The sequence below is a fragment of the Carassius auratus genome, chromosome 27 (genome assembly GCF_003368295.1).
Source record: "Carassius auratus strain Wakin chromosome 27, ASM336829v1, whole genome shotgun sequence".
NCBI lineage: Eukaryota > Metazoa > Chordata > Actinopteri > Cypriniformes > Cyprinidae > Carassius > Carassius auratus.
In genome coordinates this window covers 7077915-7102560 of record NC_039269.1, presented here as the reverse complement: position 1 = coordinate 7102560, position 24646 = coordinate 7077915, and the positions used below count along the sequence as shown (strand labels likewise).

At 35.8% G+C, this 24646-nt stretch overlaps 2 protein-coding genes across 3 annotated transcripts; one reads left to right on the top strand and one right to left on the bottom strand.

Annotated features, from left to right (window-relative positions):
- The first annotated feature begins 2758 nt into the window (after window positions 1-2758).
- Window positions 2759-5748, top strand: capsla (calcyphosine-like a). Its single transcript, XM_026207242.1, has 5 exons — window positions 2759-2855; window positions 3322-3453; window positions 4324-4501; window positions 4582-4791; window positions 5513-5748. The coding sequence occupies exons 2-5, from the start codon at window positions 3377-3379 to the stop codon at window positions 5612-5614; spliced, it is 567 nt and encodes a 188-aa protein (XP_026063027.1). The 5' UTR covers window positions 2759-2855; window positions 3322-3376; the 3' UTR covers window positions 5615-5748.
- Window positions 5749-6573: 825 nt separating this feature from the next.
- LOC113045273 (ran-binding protein 3-like) lies at window positions 6574-23879 on the bottom strand. Of its 2 annotated transcripts, none has more exons than XM_026205522.1 (16): window positions 23819-23879; window positions 21204-21259; window positions 19245-19281; window positions 17742-17828; window positions 17525-17596; window positions 15931-15996; window positions 15156-15269; window positions 14471-14571; window positions 13071-13190; window positions 12869-12966; window positions 12704-12779; window positions 11928-12143; window positions 10206-10326; window positions 9980-10122; window positions 8851-9046; window positions 6574-7838 (listed from the first exon to the last, which is right to left on the bottom strand). In XM_026205522.1, the coding sequence occupies exons 1-16, from the start codon at window positions 23838-23840 to the stop codon at window positions 7795-7797; spliced, it is 1569 nt and encodes a 522-aa protein (XP_026061307.1). In that variant the 5' UTR covers window positions 23841-23879; the 3' UTR covers window positions 6574-7794. The 2 variants fall into 2 exon arrangements, with proteins under 2 accessions (XP_026061307.1, XP_026061308.1); XM_026205523.1 differs by having other exon boundaries at window positions 15156-15257.
- Window positions 23880-24646: the final 767 nt, after the last annotated feature.

Here is a 24646-nt window from a genome sequence, read left to right as displayed (position 1 = left end):
GCAGAAGAAATTGCTTCTTTTAATAGAGAAATAACACTTTTACATCACTTGCTCACTAATGGATCCACTGTAGTGAATGGGTGCTATCAGAATGAGTCCTAATGATGGATTTGTTTCTTACAAACATGCAGCTTTTGGCTTCACAAGACTTTAACTGTTGGACTGGGGTGGTGTGGATTACTTGTGGATTATTGCGATGTTTTTATTGGACTATCATTCTGACGGCACCCATTCACTGCAGAGTGATGTAATGCGACATTTCTCTAAATCTGATGAAGAAACAAACTTATCTTCATCAGGGTTAGTCAATTTTCAGCAAATAATTGTTTTTTTGAGCGAAGCATTCCTTTAAACTAGATGTCACCTAACATGTAAAAGTTTTGTCCCCCTCTAAAAAAGCTAATGCAATTAAGACAAGGGGTTCAGTGACTCTACTTCTGTCCATTTATATTGGAGTGGAGGGCTTGAGTGTCTGTATTTGTGTGTACAAATTAATTGAAAGTACTGCGACAGTATTACAGGAATGCAAATGTATGTGTGTGGTTGTAACTTTTTCCATGTCAACCAATCATGATCAGCATTTGGGAGTGTTGGATATTTTTTTTCAAACCAACAGCAGAAATGTCGATGCAGTGCATCTGTATTGTGGATAAACTGTATTTATTGCAAAATGCTTTTCATTTATATTTAGATATTTCATGAGGGAGACAGAAACGTATTTATTATTTTACACTTGTGCCAAATGGAATTTCTAAAGTCGGCTGAATAAACATACCCAGCTTACAACAAAACACAAAAAGTTGCTTATTTGTCTTGAGTTTCTAAATTCACTTTCCTGTTTACGCTCCACTACAAAATGTGTAGACGGCAGATTTACAATGCCGCAGCTTTAGGGCACAAACAGAAGAATTCAATTCTATTGAGAGAGAGATCTTGTTTACAACACTTTGATGTTTAAACGATTGCTGCAAGGGGTGACGTAAGGATGAAAAATAAAAATAAACAAAGCAATACCAAAAATAAGTGGACAACTTGTTAATGTCAAAGAGTAAACAGAGACTCAGAAAGTAAAATCCAAAATAAGTAATTCCATCAGCATTAGCCCCATTTAATATGACACATTTATACCATCACTGGTGTGTCCAATTGGGTTTAAAGGTCACATAAATAGGTAAATTGAGAGCACCTGTGTTGTCAAGGGGCTTGATTGTAGTATAAATACACCTCAATCTGGTGGAAATGGATACCAGAAGATTTCCAAATCACAAAGTATTCCTTGGAGTGCAGTTAAATCAATCATTAAGAAACACAAGAAGCTGTAAATCTAAGGGAAGCCACCAAGAGACCAATGCTAAGACTACCATAACTAAACCAGGGGCCACAGAAACCTCTGTCTCAAGTGAAGAGCTAAGAATTATTCTAACACAAATTGCCTTACTTAACAATTTTTTGTAAAATGGCCAATTGCTAACCTATGGGTGAACTAAATTCCTGACCAAGCTTCAACAGTTTTTAAACAAAGCAATTAAGAAAATCAAAACTATAGCTGTCAGATGTACACTGTGTGTTGACATGAATATTTTCCTGTTGATCTGTGTCAAAAAAGCCTAATTAATTCTTCTGAAGCTAAATGTTGTAAAACATAAAAGCATCTAATGGGGGTGAATACTTCTTACTGGCTCAGTATGTTTGTATAATCATGTTAATTTACACATTATTTGGATTTAACCATCACTGAAATGTAAAAAAATTAAAAAAAAAAGTTCAAAAGCACAGACACATACAGAAATCAAAACCGATGGTATGAACTTGTGCAGAGAAAACATCAACAGAGCAGCTTGATAAGCTCCAATTGACAAAACTGAGGTATTTGTCTCCATGACTTTCCACTCCACACCAGACGAAAGCGATTAAAAGCATTTCAGCTGCTTCTCCTGTAAATGTGAACGTCTTAATATAAAAAAAAATTATCACAATTTCCAGCTAATTATAACATTAACGCCATGGGGGAATCTTATGAAACCGGATAAGAACAGGGCCATCTTTAACAATAATACAATCAAAAACTAATGTGAAACAAATGAGCGTTATCATTGAGAATAAATGGAGATTTATGGATGGGAATTGGAATTACAGTAAAAATTGTTAAGTGAAAGGTGATCTGGATGTAACTTACATCCATGAGAATCTCCCTGTAACGTTAGTGGTTTTAACAAGCTAACCTTAACCCAATCAACAAACTAGCTCAGACATGAAGAAAGTTTGTTTATAGACCGCTTACCTGTACTGAAGTGTCGTAGTTTACAGCGGTAAATACAGATGAATATACTAGTTAAAAGTCTGCCATATTTTGAATTTCTTGAGAAACGGTTTATCCTTCAGGCCGATTTAGCATCACGTGATCACGCATTCCTGTCTTATACAAAATAACACAGTTTTCTCCTAAAAAATGGTTATACAGTTACTGTTATTAGAGTAAAACTCAGTTCAATTTAACACTAATTTATAGAAACATTCGGAAATGTAGCTATTACACTTTGAATTTGATTCTATATCATTTAAAAATAATAAAAAAACTGAAATAATAATTGCAGTTGACTAACATTGGTATTTGGCAGAAACTATGGTAAAACACAGATAAACTGTAGAGCTAGACAAATAAAATAAATAAAAAATATGTGAATATTTTTTTTTTTATGTTGACGATTATCGACGATTAATAATAACTGGTAATGATTGACACGTCTTACAGCCAATCAAAAAGTGAGCTGAGTTTGGAAGGCGGAGAATCAAGCAGGTGCACCTGAGACACACGTCAGACTGCACACTTCGTAAAAGACCACGGCAAAAGACAGGTAAGATATTTCATACTTATTTGACTGAATCTATATCAAACAATTTTTTATCTGTGAATCAAAAAAGCAGAATATACATAAAGGACGACGCTAAACAAAAATCGTATAGTGATGTTTCTATCTTTGATATTTGTAAATTTATTTGTTAGTTTATTTTTTCACAACGGTCTAAGTGACTAAGTTGTGAAAAAGGAGTCTGTTAAATATGGTAATAATATAGCCTAGCAGATGTCAGTAATCTGGAACGTTTCATTTAGACTTTTTCTCATATAGAGAAAGATTAAATAGCCACATGAGTGTGTTTTATGGTGGTTTATGTGTACACTACAGTTGCTGTGGTTGCATCCTCTGAGAATATGTTTCCAGGCCAACAGAAGTCGGAACATAAAAGCACTTCCTTGTTTGCCCACGAGACGTCTTGAGGACCACCTCAGTGCATTTCTACATTCTTAATCTCTTTCCATAGCAACCTGAAGCTGCAGGCGACTGAAGTGGATCCAGCGAGACTGAGCTGAGGTGCTATGGCCGCAGATGCAATGCAGGAGCTCAGGCAGCAGTGCCTCAAGAGAGGAGCGGCGGGAATCAAGGCTCTTGGAAGGCAAGAGAAATACCCCAATCTCCTGTGAATATACGAGTCTGTGGTTTCGTGGTGATGAGGTGTAGCATTAGTAAAGCTGTTGTTTTGATTCCTGCTTGAAGCTGATGAGGAATTATCACCACTGTGCCATTGATAATTAACTTTCTAGGTTACATCAAGGGGACTGAACCGGTGATGGGATGAATCTCAGGAAAAACAAGTCATACCTCACCACAAAATCAAAGAATATGTCCACCCAAAATCAAACGATTGAAAAAAATAGATACTATATTGTACATAAAGAACATTTTCGTGGAAATGAAGCACATTGTTCATAAAATTTGTATAGTCTACTGTGCATTCAGATGCTGTGGTTAAATGATCGTTATTTAAATCAACATATTAAAAATGCACAAAAACTATTCACAATTCATTTAACGTTAAATGTTATTTGTTTAGCATTACAGTAGTAAGAATATGGGGGGAAAATGGAAATGTATGAAAATCAAACAATTAGAATGTAGCTTAATAAATCTTAAAACAGACTTTTAAGAAAAAATAAAAAATAAAATGTGATCAATAAGTCACGGCAACTTGTTTTTTCGTAGCTTTCACTCATCAAAATAATGTAACCAATTTCAAGTTACTGAGATTCGGCTGTATTCAAGACTGTAAAAAATGAGTTGAAATGAAATGTACAGACACTTTGATGAAAGGCAGCAACTGAGATATGGTAGTTTGATACTTTTATAGGAAACATTCTTTTAATTTAAATTTTCTTGGCAATGCGAGGTAATTAGTATTTTAAATATTCACCTTTCGGTTTAATTCTTTTTTTTTACAATTTGGGGGTAAATTGTTTGTTTACCTAAGATTATAAATTCTTTCTAGGACATTTCGCATTATGGATGATGATGGCAGTAAATCCCTAAACTTCCAGGAGTTCGAGAAGGGCCTGGAGAACTACGGCGTGTCTGTGGGGAAGGACAAAGCACAGCGGATCTTTGCCATGATGGACAAGGATGGAAGCGGCACTATCAACTTCGATGAGTTTCTTGAGAAATTAAGAGTAAGAATGTGTTTTGAGGACACAAAAAGTTTTTTGTGGTAATTTCAATGCAATCTGCTTCTTATGTTTCTTTGCCTCAGCCTCCCATGTCGAGCTCACGCAGACAGGTGATCGATCAGGCTTTCCAGAAGTTTGATAAGACAGGAGACGGCGTTGTTACCATAGAAGATCTACAGGGGCTCTACAACAGCAAACATCACCCCAAATACAAGAGTGGAGAGTGGACAGAAGAACAAGTCTTCCGCTCTTTCCTGGAAAACTTTGACTCTCCATATGACAAAGACGGACAGGTTCCTCCAGTTTGTCAGATATGGGATGCATTTTCAGTCTAATAAGGGTCTGCAGATTAGATAATATTACCATCATAACCATCCTTATATTTCGGTGCTTACATTTTAAAATATTTAATATAATTTTACATTACATATTAACCCCCAAAAAAAGTGTAGGTTGAAGGCAAGGAAAGTTTATTTATATAGCACATTTCATACACAATGGTAATTCAAAGTGCTTTACGTAAAATAATAATGAAGAAAAATAATAATGAAGAAAAATAATAACTTTTAATTTTTAATAAGCTTTTAATAAAAAAAAAAAAAATTTCTTATTTAAAATTAATTTAAAACAGTTAGAAAATGATTATTTTAACCATCTTCTCTTAAAATAATCATCACTTCCACTACTAAATTAATCTATACAAAATAAAATAAATCACTTTTGGGCTTTATAAATAACTGGAAATTACACTTAAAAAAAGTTATTCATAATTTGACTTTCATTTGTTTGTCACCTTATTTTTTTTATAATTTTTATTTGCAAAGTGAACAGCACATTCTTAATTCCTTGTCACATTTATTCCATTTAAATCCATTCACAAGTCAGGTTTTTTTTTCATTAAAAGTCCACTTTTGATTACCGTATGCATATAGCTACTCTAATAAAATTACATCTTTGAAAGCAATGGGTTTGCACGTCCATAATGTGCTAAAATCTCGTTTCTTCCCGTGACAGGTGACGCTGGAGGAGTTTGTGAACTATTACAGCGGAGTCAGTGCTTCTGTCGACAGCGATGAGTATTTCATCACCATGATGAAGAACGCATGGAAGCTGTAGTCATCATCATCATCAGCGCTCAGAAATCAGTTTCGACGCATTCAATTTGTCATTACAAAATTGTACTGAAATCGTGTAGAATGCACGATGTTTACTTGTTGAAATCATGTCTAATTAAACTTCTTTGGTTTGCACATCCTGCTTCAGTGTTGAACGCACGTGACTCTTGACCGGGACGCGAGTAAACGGTGTGACAGCTGTCAAAACCCGGGCTTGTTAGACGTCAGCTTCAAACGAGCTTTATGGAGTTCTCTGACAAACACTCCTCAGTCACTTGATGAATCCCAGCAGCTGTTTAGACTGTAAACTGGTGCTTCTATTTATTTGATGCAGTCTTTGTGCTCAAGAGTTAGATGAGCGCGAGCGCCACCTGCTGAACGCAAACAGCATCACACATGTCCTGTCCTTTCCAAATTAGCCAAGATAACTAACAATCTCAAGTTTGGGACAGTAAGATTTTTCTTAATACATTTATTCATCAAGGACGCAATAACCTGATCAAAAGTGACAGTTAAGACGTTATAATGTTACAAAAGATTTCTATTTCAAATAAACGGTGTTCTTTTGAACTTTCTATCCAAAGAATAATAATCAAAGAATCCTTAAAATTAAAATGCATGTTTTCATAAAAATATGAAGCAGCACAACTGTTTTCAACATTGATGATAATCAGAAATGTTTCTTGAGCAGAAAATCATCATATTATCATGATTTCTGAAGGATCATGTGACACTGAAGACCGGATGCTGAAAATTCAGTGTAGCATCGCAGAAATAAATTACATTGTAAAAATACTTAATTCTAATAATATTTCACAAATTACTGTATTTTTGCTCAAATAAATGCAGCATTGGTGAACAGAACAGACTATTTCCAAAAACATTTTTCAGATTCATCCACAATTAACAAATTAATGGAAATTAATGTATTATTCCAGGTGAGAAACTGAAGGGACCACATTTTGACATAAGACAAATTTTTATTTCAAATGTTTCATCGTTTTTTTTTTTCATCTTTGATATTACTATTTATTTTGTAAAGGAGTTTGGAGACATGGTGTGCTAGTAAGTGATAATATACGCATAGAAATTTACAGAACAATCAAGGGTACACTTTTTTTTTTTCTTTTTTGTCCTTTTCTTTTTCCTGCGTCTAAATGCACTCAAACTTCCAACACATGAAGAAAATCTTCATTTCTGACAAACCGTCTCCAAATGACACGAAATGGATAAAAAGTTAATATAGTAAATCGATATTTAACAAAAAAAGGCCAACACAATACAAACCCTCAGAATATGGAAAATAAAAACAAATACCGAGATGCTGCTTTAAATGTTCAAAAGAAAAGAAATGTTAAACATTATCTGCCCCTAAACGAAGCTACACAACTCAGTTTGATGTTTCAAGAGACGTTGGGGTGAAGATATTTTTCTCTTTTACAGGGGGCGGATGTAGAAACAGATTCACTACAGCACGAGTCCGTGTGCCTGTTAAGTCCTTTATTCGTTAACACCAATGAGAAATCTAACTATCATCTTAGCAGACTAGTAAAGAGTGTCAGCTTGTCCTAGAAAGTGAGACGCTCAGTGAAGCTGGCAGAAATCAGCTGGGAACAATGGTACAACTACACGGAACGCAGCAGAGGTCATGTGACCGTGGAGCTTTCAGGCAGCTGATTGGCTGAGAAGCACGATGATGCGGCAAGGTCATGGAGAAGCCGAGAGCCAATGAAAAGAGAAAGACAGAGAGACAATGAGTAAAAAACGGTCCCGCGGTAGAAACTGCAGTCTTGATGAGCCACGTCCTAAACGGAGAGAGAAACACCCTCACGCTCATCAATATGATGAGCGACCAAGTCCGAAGCCATACATGGAAAAGTCTTGTTTTTTCTTCTTTTTTTTTCTTATTTGTTGTCATTTTAATTTGTTTATTTGCAGTCCAAGTGAAAAAAAAACTAAAAACAACAAAATGCTAAAAAAAACAACAAAAAAAACCTAAACTCCAGATTTACAATAAATGTTGGAGGGGAATATGAACTACAGAAGTTTGGGTGAGAGAGACTCTGCTCCAGCGGTCCATGGCTCCAGTCCGAGGGGGTCGTGCCGGTCCGGGCTGTCCGCAAAGATGCCTGCGCTAAAAACCCCGGTGGACGGCTGTGGGTTGGGCAGAGGGTCGGGATGCTATGTGCTCTCGGCGGCTGCGGTCTCGCTGCTCTCACAGTTACCTGGAAGAAAACAAGTCAGATTTAACTCAGAAAATATACCAGAAACCAACAAGCTGAGCAATGCACACATACCGTATTACGCACATATTACACACATATTACTCAATAATTGAGATATTAATACTCAAATTCACAGGTCTCATTTATAAAACTACATGGTAACATCTAATAACAATCAGATATCGAATCTTCCTTTTCTGTCCAAGACACTAGAAAAGGTGGTATCCTCACATTTATATCCCTACTAAGAGAAAAATGGTATCTGTGAGGATTTCCAGTAAGGATTTAGACGGTATCATAGTACTGAGACTGCTCTCCTTAGAGTTACAAATGACCTGCTCTTATTATCTGATCGTGGTTGAATCTATTAGTGGTGTTGGATCTTAGTGCTGCGTTCGACACTATTGACCACAACATTCTCTTGAATGGACTAGAAAACTTTGCTGGCATTAAAGGAAGTGCATTAGCAGGTTCAAATCGTACTAATATGACCGCCATCAATTCGTAGCAGTGTAGAGTACCTCAAGGCTCCGTACTAGGGCAGTTACTCTTCACGCTTTACATGTTACCCTTGGGAGATATCATCATGAAACATGGTGCTAGCTTTCACCGTTATGCTGATGATACTCGGCTCTATATTTCTTCAAGGCCCGGAGAAACACTGGATGAGTAATTTCTTACTACTAAATTCTGAAAAAACAGAGGTTTTAATTATCGGACCTAAAACCTCTGCATGTAATAACCTAGAATATATATATGCAGATTAAGTTAGATATACTATGTATAAAATTTTCTATAGAGGGCTTTGCAATGATATATTTTACAATATAAACAATCATGTAGCCAGGTTTTGCTATGTAGTATGTATTGATTTATTATTGATGAGTGTACTGTGGAGTGAATAAATATTAAAATCTATAGAAAATGATTTAGATTTATACTTTCAGGCATTTATTGGTTACGTTCCTTGACAGAAATTTCACCACTGGTTCACTCATGTAAAAGACCGTACCACTGGCGGTGGAGTTCCCCGTGCCGCTGCTGTTGTTAGCGGGTTGGTCATCGTCACTGTCGTACTCGTTTGACTGTGGGATCTGTGGTTCGGTCGGGATGGGTGCGCTCTCTGTCTCCTGCTCCGCACGACTCCGCAGGGCCAGGATCCGGTGATGCAGCGCCGCGGCCAGCTGACCCGAATCTTTAGAGCTCGCCTGAGGACACACAACTTACACCATGATACACGGCTCCCAAAACTAACATACAACTGCAATCACTGTAATGATTGAGTGAGGGACAGAAAAACTACTTTCTAGAGGTTGTGCATACATAAATTCTAGGAGATTCAATATTTTAAAACAAATAACTAGACCCTTTCTATTCAATTATATAATCTCCTACAAACATTTCACCAATTTATTTTCCTTTTTAAAACCAGTGAATAACAAATATTATATTATTAAAATAATAAAACAATTTAATTAAAATAAATATATTAAAAACATTTAATTACATAAATCTGTATAACATATATATAATTCAATGTATTAAAATAAATAAATTATATTACAAACATATACACACAAAAAAAAATTATATATATATATATATATATATATATATATATATATAATTTTTTTTTGTGTATATATTCATGATGATATCTCCCAAGGGTAACATGTAAAGCGTGAAGAGTAACTGCCCTAGTACTGAGCCTTGAGGTACTCTACACTGCTAATTGTTATTAACTAGTTCTTTGTATAGTTGTGTAACATGCACTGTGACTTAATGAACAATTAGTTAAAAATTAATAAATGTGTAACTCGTTGGTTCATTTTAACTAATGCAAAATTATTGCTAGTAACCAGCAGCTTAGACTTTTAAAGGGCTATTTCTACCTGATTTAACTATTTTAAATTTTAAATACCATTTAAAATTATTTGTTTTAAATAAAAATATACATCAAATTAAAATATATATTTTACATACATTTTTTATTACTGTATTAATGTATTGGCAAAAAAATTCCTGAGAACAAAAAAAACCCCGATACCAGAGTTGCTTTTTAAACTTGTGCTTTATTTAACAAAAACAACTAAAAAGCTAAGCACTTCCTGTGTAAAGTGTTACAAAGGTGTCCATCCTACCGATATGAGGAAGACCTTGACGCCCTGGTCCTCCGTGTCCATGGCTGTGATACGAACGCTCTTCTCACTGGCTTTATCCACCTGCATCTGAGGCCAGAGCTTGGTGTTGAGGATCAGGCGCAGACTGCCCTGCGTGCGCATCACTAACAGACAGACGCAGACACATGAGGAACAACATCACATTTCGGCTGCTCTAAAGAAGCCTGACACTCAGCGCTGCTCTTACCTAATCTCGAGCGTAACGTGCCGTCGTCGGTGGATGCCATGTCATTAAGTCTGAGCAGACCGCGGCCTCGTTCCACCCACGACTGAGCTGGCTTATCGAACACAAACAACTTACACTGCATCTGTGGAGAGACGGACACAGATCAGCTCATTATCAGCACATCAATGTTTCACTGCGAGGAAGAAACAGGACTGAAAAGATTAGAGGAATGTTCTGGGTCAGTGCAACTTAAGCTTTAAAGAACACATCTGTAGCCTGCTGCCAATTACAACAGAAACTCATTCAGAAAGATCTCGGTTTGCACAGATGCACTTACAATAGACTTCTATGAGGCAAGACACTGGAACACTAATCTAAATACACCGTTTTGGAAGCATAACCTGAACTGATAAGAGAATGTTAAGTACAAATAAACTGATAAGTATTTATAGGTAAGTATAGGAAAAAAGCTGGGGACATGCTCCACATGGAATTTCTTTTGAAGTTACTTAGGTTTCTTTTAATTATGTATTTTACATATAATATATGTTTAAAAGTTGTTTAAAAAGTTGTTAAAAAGTTGTTAAAAAAATGTTTAAAAGTCTTGAAAAAGATAATAAAAAGACCAAACAGTTTCTGTGACCAAGAATGTGAACAAAAAAAAAGTGGTTTTGTAAAAAAAAAAAAAAAAAAAAAAAACATCTAAAAACTCATCTTTTTCGCCAGCACTTAACCAACTAATACTAGCACTTTTCCTTTTCTTGTCTTACATTTAAAAAAAAAAAAAACTGGCTACGCCGGTCGCATAAGTCCAAAAATACGTCATGACAAGAACAAAAGAACATCAGTCGCTCTGGACTACAAGTTGTGTTTATTTAGGACAAAGAAAAACCAGCTACGGCCACGAGAGGGCGCTCTATGTTTTCAGGTGTAGGCTACAGAGGCACTGAGCAGCATAAGTGCGCCCTCTTGTGGCTGTAGATGGTAATATTTTCTCTTGGTTCATATCTAAGTAATTTTGATAAGTCGCACCTGACTAGAAGTCGAAGGACCGGCCAAACTATGAAAATGTGTGACTTATAGTCTGGAAAATATGGTGTTTATATAGTTATTGCCACTTGTTGTGTAATGGCAAAAACAGTCAAATATGATAAAAATTTTATTAAAAAAACAACAACAAATGATTAATAAGCAGTGTTTCACACTTTAATGATGAATGCATTTACATGTATGCACTACTGAACAGTACATGTTAATGTTTTAAAATTGACCCCAATCACTTCTATTGTGTCTCACAGTGACTTAGATTCAAAATTATTCCACAGAAACAGTTAATTGAGCTTAATTTGCATATATATATTGCAAAAATGTTTTTATTTGTTTGTTTGAATTAAGTTTCTTCCGTTCAGCAAGGCTACATTTACTTAATCAAAAAATACTGTAAAAACTATGAAATATTATTACAATTTAAAATAGCTGTTTTCTATATGAATAGACTGTAAACTGTAATTTATTTCTGTGATCAAAGCTGTATTTTCAGCATCATTACTCAGAAACCTCTATTATTCTAATATGATGACTTTCTGCTCAAGAATTTAGTTTTTTAATGAATGAGTTGAGATCACTTCCTGAGGTTGGCAAAAGCTGAAGCAGATGTTGTTGACAGATTATATTATAAAACGATGGACTATAAGCCGATGTTTTTGCTGTGGCGACTGACTGCTGTGCTGAACGTGGACTCACCTGTAAAACATTGCTCTCCGCCTCCTCTCCTGTACGGACCTCTACTTTCTCCAGAATGCACTTCTTGGCAGTGGCTTTGGTGTACGCGGCCGCCGACTCTACCAGAGACTCTGATACACTGTGATCTGGTGCGGCCTCTTGTGATGAAGGCTCAGATGCTGGAGCTGGACCCTCTTTACTGGCCTCGACAGACACTTCGCCTCCTTTTGGGGGGCTCTGAAAGAGTTTGCACAAAACCTTTCTTTATACACCTCTAAAAAGCTTCAGGAGTAAATGATTTTTATTTTTGGTGAAATTATTCCTTCATATGGAAATGTCTGTACAAAAAACTAAATGGGACAAAAAATGTGACCCTGGAGTGTGTCTCAAGTCGCTGGGGAATATTTTGAGCAATAGCCAAAAGGAACATTGTATGGCGCAAAATTATCAATTTTCATTTTATGCCAAAAATCATTAGGATATTACGTAAATATCATGTTCCATGAAGATATTTAGTAAATTACTACTGTGAACATATTAAAACTTAAATTAATGATTAGTAATATGCATTTCTTAGAACTTAATTTAGACAAATTTAAAGACGAGTTTCTCAGTATTTCATTTTTTTTGCACCCTCAGATTCCAGATTTTCCAATAGTTGTATCTCAGCCAAATATCGTCCGATCCTAACAAACCATACATCAATGGAAAGTTGTGATGATGTACAAATCTCAATTTCTAAAAATTGACCCTTATGACTGGTCCAGGGTCACAAACCAGTCCTCCTATACACTCACCAGAACTCTCTCAAACATGTTCTGGCCAAAAACAAACTTGGAGTCTTTATCTGCGCTGTTGGAGGCATTGTTGGAGCTGCAAAAGCAAACAGAAGCAGATTTACAGGAAGTAGAAGCCGGGCCAGAGAGAGCGAACAGATTCACATGGCTCTATTGAAGCGTTACCTAGCGCTGCCCATGTACTGTAAGAAATAATTGGTGCTGCCAGACTGAGAGTCCTGTGTGGAGTCTTTTGATTCACTGGATGTGCTGTTTTCCTCCAACTGCTCAAGAAAAACACAGTGACAGAATCTGAGAATAAACACAAACACTCCTTGGGAACTTCAATCGCGTCAGCTTCGAACAAAAGCAGTGAGTCAGCGCTGACCTTCGCTCGCTCTTTGATGTTCTGCCCGAACACAAACGATGAGTCCACCGCACTATCCTTCTTCTGACTGCTCTCCTCTTTCCGTGCACCTCCATTTTCTTCTCCTTCCTTCTCCCGCTTCTGCAAAGGAACTCAATGTAATGCGGATCCGACGACAAGTCTATGGGCTTCTAGTAATTCAAGTATTTTTGGAGTATTAGGTCGGATGCATCAGGCTTCTCTGGCTCATATAGTATGAGAGCTTATGCCAGTTTTATGAAGGTTCATCAAGATCGTTTAAAGAACAAAAAAAGAAAATTTAAGGAAAAGTCTCAATGTCTTTTGAACATGGTCTTTAAATGTAAAGGTCTCAAAATAGCAACTCTTCAAAGTAAAAAAAATTTACAAAAAAAGAAAAATAATAAATTATGGATAGCTCTATAATACATAGATAGCTATTTGATATCTGAATTGCAAAAACCAAAAAAAAAAAAAAAAAAAATGCTTTTCATCAATATTTTGGATGTTTTCCAGTGCAAATGTCTCAAGACTCTTAAATCAAGATATGTTTATGACACCCAGAAGTCTTATTTTATAACGTATTGACAAAAATACAATTAGTTTATAATTAAAACAATATTACATTTCTAAAGATTCAGAAAAATCTACTTGATTCAAAGATAAAAAAGTATATACAATTTACAGATTTTGGTTTAAGAACTTAATTGTGTTTAATTTCTCAGAAAACAAAACTTCATATTTGGGCTGTCATGATTTCTTGATTCTATTCTAGTATTCGATTTTAATAACACCCCAATTTCATTTTGCCGGTGTCGAGTAATCAGCACAATACTGAAAATTGCATATTTCATGGACGAGATTCAATAAAACACATTAGACCTTTTTTTTTTTTTTTTTTTTTTTAAGGCTGCATGATATATTAAACCCATTTAAAAAATAACACATAATGCTATTGTGAATTAACACTATGATTCAATTAAATCAATATATGCAGTGCAGGTTTAAGATTTTCTGCTCTCTCAATCTTTGTCTTTTTAGGCCTTCATTTGTGTAATTAACATGAAAATGAAAATTAAATCAATGCATTTAGCATTAATATATATTTTTATCCAAAGCGATATTATAAAAATTTAATAAATCAATGCAAATGTCACTGTTCAGCAAAATTATACCACATTACTGCTGCTTAAAACTAAAGCGATTAACTTGATTTTTCTGTGACTTCCTACAGTCATGTAGTAGTCATCAGTTATGAATTACTAAGCACCCAGGTCATCTCATACATGTGCAGTGATTACAGGTGATGCTGATATTTACGAGACGCTTTAAACAGGAAGTAATTAATTGCAGTTTATTTTTCAAGTGTTTCCATCTCAGATGTTTGTGCAGTATGTCCTCACCGGTGATTTGTCCGAGCTCTCTGTGTTGTTCAGGAAAACGGATCGGCTCTCTGATGATGAATCTCCAAACTTCCCAACTCCATTTGTTCCACAGCTGGAGTCTGCGAGCGAAAACACTGGCATAAACTAACAGCATCACACTATCAACACACATCTCCAGATTGGGATAATACGCCTCCGAGTCATGAATTCTAGTGGTCACCCCAAACCTCATCTAGTCGACACTAATATATGTAGAGAGGAAGGTGACTGACGGCCGATATAATGCTGATACATAGGAATAATAATGCCAAATGAGGAAAAACTGCTGAAATAAACACTTATTCCCCACAAGATTCACTCAAAATGCTACACTGACAATATTTTCTGTTGACAAGACCATGTTTAGATTCAATCATTTAGAAAAAGGAGCAGACCTTTATAAAGTGCAACTAAATAAGATAAAATATGAGATTGCACATTGAATTTGAAGATTAATTGAGTTGGATTAAACAGGCTTTTTGCTTATTTTTAATTTTTTTGCTTTGACTTGGAAAAGGAAAGAAATAGGTTTTTGACTTAGTTTTACACATCTGTTCTCAAAACAAAAAAGCCTGGAATGTGGTTCCCTGCAGAGCAGTCCGAGACCCCCATAGATTCTGTTGCTGTGAAAGGCATCAGCAAGCATTATGGGAGATGTACGTACTGGTCTTGACGGATTCGGTGAGGGTTTTGGCCGGAGGAGCCTGTAAAACGGCTGGTCTCAGAACACTGCGCTGCTGTTCTTTGGGCTTCTGACTGGGAACGCCTGGAAAACAACCTACTAACGGATTGAATCAGAAACCAAACGCCGCAGCACAGCAGCACACACCAATGACTGACCATCTGATAAAAAGACTTGGTTGTAATTCTCATGCAATAGGATGTTATAAAATATGGAAAAGCTTTCCAAGTTTGTGCTCCTATAGTTAACTAAAACTAATAATTAACTATAATTATACATTTAATAATTGTTTAAAAAAAACTGTCTTCCATAATTGAAATAAAGCTAAAATAAAGTCAAGTAAAATAAATAAATAAATATTAGAATAAAAATCAAAAAAAACAAAACAAAAAAGAATAAAAAAATATAATATAATAATAAAATATAAATATAATAAAAAAAGCTGTTAATTATAAAAAAAAATAATAATAATAAAAAAAAAATATATATATATACATATATACACACACACACATATATACACATACATATATATATATATATAAAAATCTATAAAATTGAGAATAATTTTTATTTCGTTGCATCCCTCATCTTTCCAACGCACATGACGTTTTAAAAAAAGTACTGAAAGAGGAAGCTTTACAGTCAGAACTGTGACATTGTGACTAATTCCCTAAACTTTTCCGCTCTAAAGTTCTGTTAAATTAGTGTGTGTAGAAGCAGTAAAAGGTTCGGGGCAGGAATGAGTTGATCTTACCTGCGCTTGGGGCCTGACCATGAATGAGTGTGGGAGGTTTCAACCTGAACCCGACAGGCTTCTCTTCTGAGACGGACAAACAGGAGCGTAAACATTAAGATGATAAACCCAACATGCCTTACGCAAGACCAGATAAGAGCTCTCGGATAAACACACACTCAAAGTTCATCTGTAATGCATGACACAATTCTACATCAAACACATCAGTCAAGAATCAGATACTACAATTAAAAAATTTTCTTTTCCTGTCAGAAACTGAAAAAAAAAAAAAACACTTTTTCTTTTTTATTTCGATGTGTACAGCTTTATATTTTTACAAAAGGCAGTATGCTTTATATACACCACGCAGTATGCACTAGTAATTTAAGCACAGCATGTCCATCTCTGTAGGAGCCTCTTTACTTTGCTACATATCTACCGCCTCATAACGGCTCTGACCACTTCCTGTTAGACCTTAGTCCCCTCACAGGCCTCTGGACTTGTTTTAGCACATTCCTGACCATAGCCGATACACATTTGGGTTTAGTGCGCTTGGCTGGGTTTGTGCTCTTTCTAAGAGAGACCAAAATAGAAAGCTGCGTTCAGATGCATGCACAGCATCTGCCATCAACATTACTCTGCGTAACACGTTATCTAGAGGATAAGAGCTGATAGCACTTAGCGAATCTGCTTTAAATGAGTCTTATTTGAGGCAGTGTTGTCAATGATGTTTATAAATTGCATTTCTTTTTAATCATTGTCAATGCTTAACCATTTAGCGCTCATGCACACTCACAGCACACACACATAACGCAGGGTTCACACACACTCTGTTCGCAGTGCGTAGGCCTATGCACTATGCGGTGTGTATTTTTTTTCATGCTCATGTAAACAGATTTTAAAGCATTCACACTGCAAACGATGCGGTCCAGCAGCGGTCTGCAGGAGTGTAGTGATAGATTCCACAAGAAGTTTGCTGCACGTGCTGAATTAAAGTGACAGCGCATTTTTTTGTGGTAATTATGAAACCGGAAACGTAGTATTTACACCATAAATGCAAATAATTAAAGTCTACTGTTTTACAGTCAACATATGTTTTGAAGGAAATGAGCACTTTAACATTAAAAATAAAAGTATTTTAAATGCTTTACCACTTGCTTGAGCAACTGTGCTGTTGCTACTGTGCAACAAATGCACAAATATAAAACAAAAAAGTGTTTTTAAAACTGAAAACTACTCTAAAAGCCCTCTGACTTCAGTTCGTTTTTAAATATAGGAGGGCCTATGACAGATTTAAAGATTTATGTATATTTATTTCTTATTCGAGCAGTCGATGACACTGAAACATTTTTTCTGATGAGGAGTCATGAACCTAAAACAAGGCCAGTTCTGGTTTCTATTTCTATTGCACTGTGACTAGTAGCTCCGCCCACTTTGAAATTTCATTGGTCCAAACCCCTTCTCCACAACTGCATATTAAAGATCTCATGCTCTGATTGGTTGATTAACATTTGCTATGGATGGACTTGGGGCACATCATGGCTTGTTAGGACACATTGTTAAGTTTAAATCTTTATAGTCTCCGTAAAGGATTGAAATGGTGGCTGGTTCTTACCTGGCTCCGAGTCTGAATTACCAGTTGGAGACTGGCATAAACTTGAGGGCATAAAGATGTTATTCTTGGGAACTGTTGCAGGAAACAAAGAAAGCACGAAAGATAGAGAAGATCAGATGGGAGTATAATGCTTTCAGTAAAAACTAGTCGAATAATACTCCGAATCCACCCCCTTCAAGGTGAACAGTGCCAATCCACTCCATCGCTGTAGACTCACCTGAATGTGACGGGGGAAACTGGGTCAGAGATGAGGTCCTCTCTCTCTTTACCGGAGGACAGTACTCGCCATCATCTCGATCTGAATCTGGAGAGCATTACTCAATCAGTAGATCAATCAGAACTAAATCTAGTGGAGCACTACAATTCAGGCCACAGTGCAGAGAACTGCAAATGCTTGATTTAAACTGACCTTCTGAAGTAACTTATTATTCTAATAATGTTCTAACAATTTTTGTGCAATTATACTGACTTCTACCATTAAAAATTAGAAAAATAAGGATGCAGAGTATTATAAGGCCATCCAAGATGTGGATGAGTTTGTTTCTTCGTCAGGTTTGGAGAAATGTAGCATTGCATCAGTGTCTCATCAATGGATGCTCTGCAGTGAATGGGTGCCGTCAGAATGAGAGTCTTAACAGCTGATAAAAACATCACAGTGATCCATACCACTCATCAAATAGCATCTTGTGAAGCCAAAAACTGTGGGTTTGTAAGAAACAAATCCATCATTAGTGTTGAAATCGTTGCTTTAAATCGACTAAATGAGTCTATAATTCCTAATAACGCTTCCTCCAGTGAAAAAGTCCATCTCTTGTTGACTCTCACATCAAAATCCACCCTTTAGAGCTGTTAAGGACCGTTTAGGCTTGTAAACGGTGCTTGAGTTGTGTAGATTTCTCTCCTGATACAGACAAGATCAGCTGTTTGGACTCTCATTCTGACGGCACCCATTCACTGCAGAGCATCCATTGGTGAGCAAAGGACATGATGCTAAGATTATCCAAATCTGATGAAAAAAAATAGTTCATTACTGGGTGAACCTTTCCTTTAAGTCAGACAATGACCTCCAAATAACTCTCAAACTGACGTCTGGATGATAAAAGCACATCTGCATCCTACAATACATTTTTTGAGACGTTGTGTTAGTGTCTCACTGTCTGCATCTCATCACATATCATATACAAGTTCCTTTCCAGCAAAACATCATCGTCAGTGGGTGTTTACACGAAATATTAAAAACTTGAATCGTTGCATGTCCACAATTTGTTTGCTCCACATCAATGTTTCTGTTATCGGCTGTTGAAGGTTTTGAGATTAACAAATAGAGCATTTTAGGATATTTTCTGAGACTATTTATGATGCATTAAAAAATTGTATTGCATTAAAACTCAAAGACACACTCAAGCATGCAGCACAATTTTAGCCACCAAAAATAAAACAAATATTGGGATATTGATTGATAAAGTGCACGCACATCCATTTGTCTGTCTTTCGCATTTATATAGACATTTCATGCAATATTGTAAAGAACAGTTGTGCTTTTCTAATGCACAAATCAGTTTGTTTTCGGTTTCATTTCGGCACATCATGAAACAGGTTATCAAAATAAAAAGCAAGTACCCTGGGAAAATTAGTCTGTGTAATGTTCACAATTTTTAGCAGCCAATAATTTTGACTTTGATGCATCACTAGAAACAAAAAAAAACCTCTTCAAACTTACCATCCCCGTCCTCTGCACTCGACCCATCTGCGGATCTCTGGAACAGGCACAAACATAAATAAATTCATTTGGTCACACATCACAGAGAAACACACTGTATAATGGAAAACCATATCGTAAACAGCCCCGTTTTCAAATAATTTCTCACCAGAGCTAAAACCATGCCGCTGAAATGCTGAGTTTGTTTAATTTGCTTAAACTACTTTGGGGAAATCACAGCAATAAATTCAACTCACTACCAGCCAAACTGCTCTAATTTGGCAGGTACCATGTGAAAGGTTCATGCCTCGCCTGAGTGTTTATTGAAAAAATGTCTGTTTTGTTATTGCAATAAAACTCAAAGCTAAATTTAATATTTCCCAGTAAGTGTCTTCCATCATAACATCCTCGGGTTATTATGGGAAAGAGGTTTGTTTAGTTTTCAACTACAAAATTCACAATATCATGGCTTCTAAAAACAGCAACATATCATTTTAAAGCCACTAAATGGAAATGCAACCAATGACTTGCGTTTGCAGTAGGACTTCCTTTTGGACTAGACAATGGTGGACAAGAGTTTACAACTTACATCGTCTGCCTCTAGCAGAGCAGAAATTACACAATACCACTCAACCTGGAGATGGACTGAGTCTGTCTTATCTTCTGTTGAGCACAAAAGAAGATATTTTGAAGAATGACGGAAACCAAACAGCAGATGGTAGCCATTTACAGCCAAAGTATGAAAAAAAAAAAAAAACTATGGAAGTCAATGGCTGCTATCGACTGTTTGGTTACCAAAATGTTTCAATATATCTTTTTCTGTGTTAACCTGAAGAAAGAAACTTATACATGTTTGGTTGAACTACTCCTGTAAGCATTTATTAAGTGGATATTAGTTTTGAAATAGTGGATACATCAATAAATGGAGCCGTCTATAAATGCAGTTTCAAGAACTGTTGATTGAACTAATGTAATGCATTTCATGTTTTTGTTTTGTTTAGTAGTTTTGTAACTAAACACACTAAAGAGCCAGGACAGGTGGACATTTCTTTCTTTTTACTGAGCTCAGAAAAATAAACAGTTTAGAGATGAGGATGGTCAACGAAAACACTGACTACGTTTACATGCTGTTAAAATTCGGGTTATGGTCGGGTTAAGGTCACTATTTGGGTTTCTGAAACATTCGGGATAACCCATTTACATGCATGAGCAGAGAGAGTTACTCCTGTATACATGGAATGTGTAATCAGTCGCCAATATCCCGATGTAAACAGCGACGCACTGTTAGCGTCTGGATGTAAGACGCAATATGCGTCATTTCCGATTCTTCTTCCTGTATCCAAAGACTCAAAAGACCAAGATTCCTTGCGAATAGAACATGCGCAGAACACACATTTTGATGGGGATATGCCGAAACGCGTTTACAAGACCAAATATTCGGGTTAGAAAAGGGGTACCCCAGGTATAATATCCCGGTTTTTAAAAACCGGGATATGAGCATATCCGGGTTTTTGCCGGTGTTTACATGGCCGTGCGCGACCGGGTTATTGCTAATATCCCGGTTTTGAACGGGTTATTGGCTGCATGTAAACGTAGTCACTTACTTATAATCACTCCTATAAACCCAATACTTTAAACCGTAGTTTATAATGAATTTAATTTTTGCAAAGTGCATAGATTATGCAAAGACATACTTCTCGTTTAATTACCGGTATGTACTTCACTTGAAAACATACATTTGTTACTTTATTTTGCCTACTGTTGATTTTATTTGTTCTTGCTGCTGCTAAATCATTAAATATTAGTTTTGCATATTGCTTACTGTGAATTTATAAAAATACAAACAATCAGAACTGGTTGAAAGTATACATACATACGTAAACAGATTACAGTTGGGGGGAAAGGTTTGCAAAAAATAAAGAAAGGAATGGGTTTGACCATTTTTTAAAGAATTATTCCTTGATGAAACAGTGAACAAACCTTCAGTGCTTTGTCCTTCTGAAACACAAACACTGGAGGAGCTATGGCAGGCTTCTCTGTTGAAAAGAAAAACAAAGAAAATTAGCAGGAAATATGGCTCAAATAGATACAATCCCTGTATGCCTCTCCAAAATCCTACATTACTAATTTTACAGTTCTTGTCGATCCAAGTTTCCCCCTATATATCACACAAATATCCAAAGTCACAAGATAATCATTCTCAATATAGGTCATTTCCTAAAATGGTTTATTTGAGGATAGTGCATGACTCAAACTGACCAAACCATCCAAAGCAAATGCTTTACGTCATACTTAGTTTAACAACCAGAGATCAACACTATCTGTGCCAAACCGGTCAATTTTGAACTTATTTCAAACGGTGTTAAAGACAACAACCAACTGACAGCTTTGCATGTATTTAATAAAGCAAAGAAATGGCAAGCGAAATATTGAATTAAACATGCAATTTTGCAAAAAGAATGAAATGGTATTTCCTTGTAAAATACACTGTAATAACTGATTTATTTAAAACTTTCAAAAGTGATTTTTACAGAGGCATTTGTGTCATGCATAAAAATTGTTGTTAACAAATAATTATTAAATATGAATACCTAGCCTCCAGTAGCTTATTGTTTAAAAAAAATTTTTTTTTGATAAAAGACTGCAATGTCCAATAAATTTCCACATTTATTAATCCAAAAATATAAATAAAACTTGCACCAAATTAATAATAACTGTGGAATTTTATAGAAATGCTACAGTAAATAATCATAAATATAATAACAATATTGAAAAAAAACTCTGTTATAGAGACAGAGGAAACCACAATTAGATGTAAATAAGGTGTGCATTACACCAAGGAATTTTGAAGTACCATTGCACTTGAAGTGCTGAATGCAAAGGTCACCAAGACATTTCTAATAATTTCATATAAGTAACTTGCAATCACATAGCTCAGACGAGCATGGCGCTATTTTGATTCTCGAAGAATGCATTTGAACTAATACAAATGTAAATATTCAATGCACATCACTTTTGATGAAACTGTCTCCCAAATGCATAAAAAACATCATTAATGCATTAAAAAGCCCTAACATCCAACCGCTAGTTATTTAAACTTCAACCTGTAGTGTGTCCTTGCCATTACAAGCCTCTGGTAATCTGATCAAGTGGGGTTAGTAACCAGTCCCTGCAAGCCAAACAGTCTCTAAACAATATTGTCAAAGAAGTTATATTATTTCTTATCTCACTTGAAGCCAACCAGAAAAAAAAACCCTAGGCACTTCTGGCTCAATTAAAAGGCTTTATAATGATCGTCATGCTTCGTAAATAAACAAAGACACAATATCTGGCTGGCACTTCTCGTATTTATAGTTGCAAGACCAAAACTGGTGGCTAATAAAACAATCATTCATAAGGAAGAGTACAAAGCCCGTTTAAGATGATTTGCAGACCACTAAAGAGTGCAATAGCACACGTGCGTCTGTAAACAGATCACATAGTCATCTGGGTGGCTCATTCAACACTGTAAACCCGTGCACATCAATGTAATTAGGTCAAGGGGTGAGGCATCCACCGATGGGTGATCTCACCACTTAAGGCTGCTGTATTGGAGAACGTTAGAGCCCTAAAGGGGGGGGGGGGGGGGGGGGTCATGTGTGTATGGGGTTGCATTTCACCCCGGCTAGTAAGAGGGTGGGCGGGCCTGCATTAGCACAGGCAGCGGAGCCGGGTAACGCCACAAGCCGCGATAGAGGCACCGACAGCCGGCTTACCAGTGAACGAAACACCGCCACCTGCTCGGGACTCCGTTTTCAGACTATAAATGGATGCATTTATTGGAATAACGTCAAAAAAGTACCGTGAATCCAGATCAGATCGAAACCAGCCATCAGTTTAGCAACTCACCACCCCACCCACCATTTGATTTCGTTTCAGTATGTTTAATTTTTAAGCATTGGTCTCAATAAAGGTTAAATAATTAAATATCCATTCAGAAACGGTACATATCTCTGATCCTGAAAAGCTAAAAATAGACGTCTAATCACATAAGCCACGATTAGAATAAAATGGCACGCTGCAAAAAAAAAGAAAGAAAAAAAGATCCCTAATGTAGATGCATAATACAGAAAAACCTTTTCTGCTACATATTTAAAATATTGAGCTGCGTGCTAAAATACACATATGTTGATCCTTAATGCAACAGCATGCTCAAAGTAAAAAAAACGTCATTCTTTAATCCCTTTAATTACGCATGAAATGAATTATTTCGCAGTGCGCGCGGATGCGTAGCACGCGAGCGCATCGGGGGCAAGCGCGTGCGTTTCCACCCGCCTAAAAATCAAAAAGAGAAACACACCGAGGTCAGTCCGTTAGCTGCACGACACACACACACTGTATGTCAGTGCGCTGGTTAGCTTGCGAAGCTAACACATTCATCGGCTAACTTGAGCTAAACATAGACACACAAACACGTCCTCATAGGCGCGGAAGCGCGCAGACCGGGTCATAAACACGCGTGGCGCTCTCACCGACGCTATTGTGTCGTATATGGCTCATGGTGGCGGTTTATTTGCTTTATTTTACTCATTTTGCGGATTCACACGGTTGCCTACCTTCGTTCGCCAAGTCCGCCATTTTTCTTCTCCGTGCACACCCACAATGCACCGCGGCACTAGTTCGCTTTATTTGACGGAGCAGCTCCACTCGAAATACATTTACATTTGAATATCATTACTTATTTTTACACCAATCTTTACCATTTTACGTATCATTATTCTCGAAAACTAATATATAATGTTTTAACTAATATTATAAATTAAATAAAAGCAAATAATGTTAATATAATCACTCTAAACTCTTTTACTAACAATATTATTTACCATTATAAAAACGATTAACATATTACGTTACGTATAAATTAGGCTATTATAATATAGTTATTATATAGTTTTAATATTAAAACATGATTTTCATTTAGCCTATGTCTTGTTGCATCCACTTAAAATATAAATTCATATTATAAAAAGAGTATTTTGTGTTAACAATGTCTAAGTATTAATGTAATGGGTATCACAATTACTTTATTATTTGTAAATAATTTTCCTGTCCTGTTGTTTCTATTGACAACACCAGTTAAATAACGATAATAATTATCTATTGTCTAATTTTAATTAAGCGTAATTATTACTTATTATGTTAGTAATATATTTCTAGCCTCTATTATTTCTGTTTTATTATATTACATAACTATTTTGTTGTGTAAATAATTTTCATTCCTTATATATATATATTTTTTTTCTTCTTAATCTACTAATTTTGTTAATTGAATATTTTATTTTATGTATGTTTAAATAATTAATAAATAATTTATATATTACTGTAAACTATTATTTCTGTATTATTTTATTCCGATTTTTTTTTTTTTTTTGTAGTAATGAAAT